General features: G+C 37.4%; 1 protein-coding gene across 1 annotated transcript; it reads right to left on the reverse strand.

The window, feature by feature from the left end:
- Positions 1 to 378: 378 nt before the first annotated feature.
- LOC109862722 lies at positions 379 to 2,246 on the reverse strand (the record flags this gene model as incomplete). The annotated part of the gene is made up of 5 exons (XM_020442843.1): positions 2,212 to 2,246; positions 1,680 to 2,083; positions 1,521 to 1,595; positions 1,005 to 1,210; positions 379 to 697 (listed from the first exon to the last, which is right to left on the reverse strand). Coding segments are annotated over exons 1-5 (1,039 nt in total), but the record flags the coding sequence as incomplete, so codon positions are not given.
- Positions 2,247 to 6,997: the final 4,751 nt, after the last annotated feature.

Raw genomic sequence — 6,997 nt, forward strand, 5'->3', positions numbered from 1 at the left:
ATAGGCTCGCGGATTATTCCGCGCTCGGTGATAGAAGACAGTCGCGGCTCGCGGATTATTCCGCGCTCGGTGATAGAAGACAGTCGCGGCTCGCGGATTTTTCCGCGCTTGGTGATAGCAGACAGTCGCGGCTCGCGGATTATTCCGCGCTTGGATGCAAATGGGTTAATCTTATACGTCAACTTTCCGGGCTTTTATTGCTGAAAATTGATCAATTATGTTCTCTCTATTAAGTTTATCCAGAAGGTCAGAATTGGCGCATAATATTCCTTCGTTATTTATCTTCTCCAATACTATTTCTTAAATACGTTTTTATTCGTTTTAACATAGAATTTGCCCTCTCTGAAGCATTGGCAGAGATTATTGTAAGGTACATACGTAAGGCAGTTTCCAAATTGGGAAACAATGATATCAATAATTTTTTTGATTTAATAAATTTGAAACATTGAAGTGGAGTTGATGATGCTTGATCTAGATCATTTTCAGTATAGCGTTTTGACATATCTAAAATTAACTCTTGGAAATGAATGCATTCTTCTATTAATTCAGATTCTAAATCTGCATATTTTTCAATTAAATTTCCACTTTTCTTTCGAATCTCTTCCACAACATTAACATCATCTATTCTGAGTTTGTGTAAGAAACCAAACAATTCATTTACTTCTAAATATGCCTCTTTTCGTTGTTGAAATTCTACCTTAAGTTTATCAATAATTACATAATATGTATTAATTCTCAAATTATCGCTTTCATTGAACTTCACTTTTCTTACACTTTGGTTTTCGTCAAACTATATTTTTCTTTTTTTACTTCTCTTTTCTTGAAAATCTTTGCACACAGAAAATTTCCTTGCCTCTGATTCATAATACAGATAGCGAGAAGTAGAGCGTAGAGTGTCAATATAATCATACAAAGCTTCATATGCAATTACTACGTCACATAGAGTGGTCGAAGTGTTCTGCAAAATTAAGCTGGTGGTATAAAAACGATCAAGAATATCATACCAGAAGAGTAAATATTCTTGTCTTTAACATATTTAACTGTGCGCAGTAGCCTTTTGCCTCAGCAATTACTTCAGCTTTTTCTGTAGAAGTCTCTGAAATTTGTAGAAAGGTTTGATAGAAACAGTCATACGATTTGGCCAGTGCTCTACAAGCATCTCTTCTAGCATACCAACGAGTCTCTGAAGATGATGTTAGAAGAAATGAACCTAATAAGAAAGAAATATAAGAAACGTCCTAAACGCTCTAACACAAATAATAGGAGAAAATGAAAATTATATTCACAGGTACCTAAATTATCTGTTTTCTTCGCAATATTTTCTTTTATCATTATTCACCTTTTTGTCAAAGAATGAAGAAATTTGTACATGCCTTGTAAAAGCTTAAAAAACGCTGTGACATTAGTACAACAATTTGCTGCATCCTTACCAACAAAATTTAATGAATGGGCAGAACATGGGATAAATAGTGCTAAATTATTTTGATCCTTTATCTTGGCTTGCAAACTATTATATATACCTCCCATGTTTATTGCGTTGTCGTAAGATTGGTTTCTACAGTCATTAATATGAAGGTCCAATTCTGATAATGTATCTAAGAATTGAAAAGAGAAAAATGGATATTAAAACTTGAAATATTTTAATTTAATATGTGTACACCTGAAAAGATATAACTTACCCATAACAGTTCGTTCTATTGTACTAGCCTTATGATTAGACATTGGTATAAATTTGATGAATCGTTCTACTGGATCTGCATCTTCAGTCATATATCGAAGAATGAACACTAGTTGGTCAATATTACGAATATCTGGCGTAGAATCAACACTTATACTGTAATATTTATTCAGTTTCACCCCTTCTATAATTTTTTTTGTAAGATTTTTCCTTAATAACTCCAAAAATTCATCTAGAGTAGTTTTTGATAAATAGCTGACAGATCCTCTTCCTTTATCACTGTTAGTTTCAATATGAACTTTCAAGAATGGGTCATACTCGGCAAGCAACTCAAACAGCCCCATATAATTTCCATTTGTAAGTGAACCAAATTTTTCATCGGTGCCACGAAATGATAAACCGCGACTGGATAAAAATTTTACAATATCAAATACACGATAGAATACTTTTTTCCAGTTTTGACATTCATCATTATATTGTTTATGTAATGCAGAGTCAATTTTTCCCAAAATATTCTCTCTCAGTATCAATACTTTGGTATTTTGACAAAGCAGGAATGATGTTTCATGTTCCCTTATATGTCCTGGATGTTTCCAATCTTTAAATTCACTTGTAAAAAAATTTTGACCTTGCTTATTAAACAATTTACATGGAACACAAAAAATACAGCCAGTTGATTCAGAATAACATAACCATTCCCGACAAACTTGCTGATCAGGGCTTGACTTCATTTTTGTGTAAAACAGATTCTCAGAAATAAATCAATTAAAGCTTTTACACTTCTGATTTTCGTTATCAATATCTTTATTGTTCTTCTTAGTTTTAACCTTGACTGTGTACACATTTTTTGAGTTAGAAATATTCAGTTTAAAAAATTCTTGTACTGGAAGTAATGGTAAAGTTCTAATTAGACTCATTTAGCTAGATCTGAACAGTAATCTAAGTTAAGATCACTTCTGGGAGAAGTAGAATTGTCTTCATCATTATCATTATTTATTGAGAGAGATTGTATTTCACATTCAGGTTCCTCATTTATTGCAGATACAGATTTATTTATCGGTTGAGATTCTATTTCACATTCACGCTGCTCGATTCCATCACTTTCACTTGTGGATTTACGGACAAATAATTTATCTAAAGTAGGAATATGCTTCAATGTTGCTTGGAGTTTTTTATTTTTATTTTTTTTTGTTTCTTACGTTTCTGATAACCACTAGCTGGCTTTGAATTGGAACCAGCAAGAGTCGCAAGAGTACGAGCATTTTCCATTTTTTCACGTAAACATTAGAAGGCTACAGTCACACGAGACGTTTCAGTCACACGTGACGCGCGTTTAAGAGGATATCAAACGACGGCCGAACTATTCGCGTACTTTCACGCACACACAAGTTACTCTACCATGTCTGTCTGCGTGACGTTATACAAAGCGGCGGCTCTAGTCTGCCGCAACGGTCTAGCGGCAGAGTAGAGCCGCATCAATCAAAGCGCAATTTCCGAAAATTTTCCGTTCCTGCAGCTTCGAGGGGTGTCATATAACGAGAATCTACTGTATTTTGCTCGGGCCCCTGGCTATAGGCCAGAAGTGCCCATAGGGTTAATACGGGCCTGGACATATTAAGCTGGAGACCAATCCAATACGAAGAGCCAGAGGAATAGATTGCTTGTTTAACTTCAGTCTATATAAAGACATGTTAACATGCAATATTATTGAAGTTACATGTCTTTCCCAAGACAGTTTGCCGGTCAAAGTAACTCCAATATATACAACGGAGTCTTTAAAAGGAATAACGTTGTCTTCAACAGTGACGCCCGCTGAGTTAGTTAAGTCCAGGCTATTAATGTATCTTGCCGATCCGAAAATCACAGCTGAAGTCTTCCTAGAATTAAGAGCAGAAGTCTACTTTCAGATGCCTACCTAACAATGTTGGAAATATCTTTGTTGATGCGTCGAATGGCATTGTTTATAGAGCTAGGTAGCTAGGTACACAGTGTAGATAAATGAGCAGGTCATCTGCGTAGTAACTATACTTACAATGCTTCAGAACACCACCAAAGTCAGATACGTAAAGAGTGAACAGTAATGGACCAAGCACAGATTTTTGGAACTCCGGCAGTCACCAATAATTTTTCAGAACAAGAGAAAGTAGCAGGATCACGTACCAATTGCACTCTGTTATCAGGATACGAGTAGAACCAATTTAAGGTAGAAGCAGAGAAGTTTTTGTTGCGGAGTTTATTTATTAACAGTTTATGATTGACACAGTCAATGGCTTTCGAAAAATCGAAGAACGCTGAGACTATGATCTCTCTTTTATCTGCAGCAAGCCGGATGTCGTCCATAACTCTAATCAAGGCAGTTTGCGTTGAATAACCTCGCCAGTATGCATTTTGAAACGGATCTAAGCTATTAGATCTCTCCAGGAATTCAGTCATCTGAGTTGCAACTATACATTCAAGCGCCTTGGAAATGACGCATAGGATGGAAATAGATCGAAAGTGTCGCAGTTCAGACGAGTTCTTGGTTTTCGGCACAGAGCAGACTATTGCAGATTTCCAGACTGTAGGAAAAATGCTGTGGTTTAAACTAAAGTTGAATATGTGCATGATAATGAGAAGAATGCAAGGTAGAGCAGTAATAATCAATCTAAGAGACAAACAATCTTTGCTAACGGCATTAGATTTGTTCCTATTTAAAGCGTTGATGACATCCAAAGCGTCAAGATTTTTCCAATATAGTTTGCTGTCGTCAAAAAAGATTCACCGATATTCACGCTGCTAGCTTCATCATCAACTGTAGACAAGGATGAGCAATCAGAAAAATAATGATTTAATTCATTGGTAGTGAAAGGAAGCGTAAATTCAGACTTAGTTTTTACAAGGCCAAGTTTCCTAAGTTCTTTCCAAGAAACTTTTTCTAAACTCAAGGACCCAAACTCTGGGTTCTTGAGTTTAGAAAAAGTTGCTAAGTTGTATTCTTCTTTAGCTCTACGAACGATCTGAACTTCATTTCTTAGGACCTTATATTGCGCACAATTTACTTCGCTTTTACCCCTTCTCCATCTTCTACGAGCTCTATCTCTCTCAGAAATTCGTGCCTTTATATCAACAGTCAGCCATGGCGCAGGCACGTGCTTAGGTTGTATGATTTTTAGAAGCGCATTATTGTCTAAGCAAGCCAGAAGATATTGATTGAGTAAACTGACCTTGAAGTCAATATCATAGGTACTCAGAAGACGATTCCAATCACGATTTGAGAGATTACATAAAAATTTATTTACATCACAGAAGCTGAAATCTCTAATGGTGATGGTCCTTCTTTGTATCCTCTCGATAGTGATGTTGTAGTTAATTTCAATTAAATCGTGTGAGGACAAGAAACAGACATCACGCTAAAAAAACGAGCTTATCTACACTATCAATAAGACATAAATCCAAGAACTTAGAAGAAATTTGTGTATGGTGAGTAGGAGAAAACGGAACAAGACAAAGATTGTACATACTTATGTAAGAGCGAATCTGCTCTGACTCAAATGAATTAGAGCACATGTCTGCGTTAAAATCACCAAAGATAATGCTGTGCTTATAGAGTACAGACAAGTCAGTAAACTCGTTGAGAAAGTCGCTAAGATGTCCGCAGGATGGCCTGTACACCACAGGATCTTAGAGTGTGAGGCGATAGATATCTCGGCGATTAAGAGGGTACTGGAGCGAGATCCGAAGTCAGTACTGGAGTCTCTACCCGGAAAGTGGCGCCCTCTAGTGGTCGAGTTAGTCCGTCCTTCTTTTAAAGTGAGACGGCCTAATCGCGCTGTGTCTCGCGTTACCGATCTTCCATCGTACAGCTCGAACCGGCCAGCACCGAGAGTCCCGAAATGGTGGGAATACGCACATAAGCGAGAACCGCCGTTTGCGTACGCTCGTGGAAAAGTGCAGACATACTATGTTCCGTCTCCTTTTTACTACGCCGGGCTAAGGCAAGACACGAGGCACGTTCACGTAGCGCGCTTGTTGCGTATGACAGCGTGAAGTGCGTTTTCAATATTTAGAGTCTTTGAAAAAGTACATATATTTTTGATAACAATAAAACCTCAATAATAATACCTCAAAATATGCATTACATATTATTAATTATTAATATTATTATTATTAATTGTGATAAATTAAGGTTTTAAAATATTGAAAACATGTAATATTTGAAGGATATTATTAGTGTTCATTTTTATTTGGTAAATTATGAAAAGACATTTTATAAATGCATAATCTTAAAGTATTTAATTGATATACCATATTATATAAATATACTATTTTGAGAAAAAATAGAAACTTATATATGATCATATAAAATTATATATAAGTGATCAAATCGCCAAGTTTTGAATCTAAATGTATGTGATCATGTAAAATCTGATCCGAAATTTGACGCAATCTGATCACTTATATATAAAATTATATAATCATATGTTTCTATTTTCTCTCGGGAAAATAATTAATGACTTTGTATAATATAATTTAATACTTCAAGATTATGTATATNTAAAATGTAGATTGTTTTCGTAATTTACAAACCAAAACTATATAAAAATGAATATTAATAATATCCTTTCTATATGTTAATATTTTCAATATTCTAAAACCTTTTTTTTTTATTTACGCAGGGGAAATGCATTTACGCACACTCTGACCCAGACTAAGTGTGGGCCAGAGTAGTGTGGGACTCACCCCACCAGAGCGCACCCCGATGGGGAATACCTACTAAAACCCCTGCGGTGTCCACCTTCCGCCTTTTTTGGGCTGCCCCGGTACCTCAATTTAGAACAACCCAGAGGCAGCCCGATAGGCATGGGGACTTTCGCCCCCCTATACCTTTAAATGGAGGAGCAAAGCTCCTCCACGATTGGGGGGAGGGGGAACACAGCCCCTTCCCCGCCGTCTGCAGGCCGAGTGCAATGAGGGGAAACCCCTCTCGGCCTCAAGTCAAACGCCGAAGCGGACTTGACCCCATGATAGTAATTTTGACCTCCCTATTGTCTCAAAACGCGAGACAAAAGGGAGGTCCTCACTCCACACTACGCCCGGTCACTGCTGAGTTGAGCCCAGAGCTCAAAACAACGGGGACCGGGCCTCCACCTAACACCGCCTGGACTCAAAAAGAGACCAGGTTCTTCCCTCTATTATTTATTATTGCTTAACGCACCAGATATACGGAGGAGCGGCTCCCCGGATCCTTATATCGGAGCCAGGGAGAACCGCATCCTCCTTACCCTCGTCAGGGTTTGTTAACGGGCACGGGAGCCCCCCGGCCGATGGCCGAGCACCGGG

The sequence above is a fragment of the Pseudomyrmex gracilis genome, unplaced genomic scaffold, assembly GCF_002006095.1.
Source record: "Pseudomyrmex gracilis isolate BER0280 unplaced genomic scaffold, ASM200609v1 scaffold_2271, whole genome shotgun sequence".
Lineage (NCBI taxonomy): Eukaryota > Metazoa > Arthropoda > Insecta > Hymenoptera > Formicidae > Pseudomyrmex > Pseudomyrmex gracilis.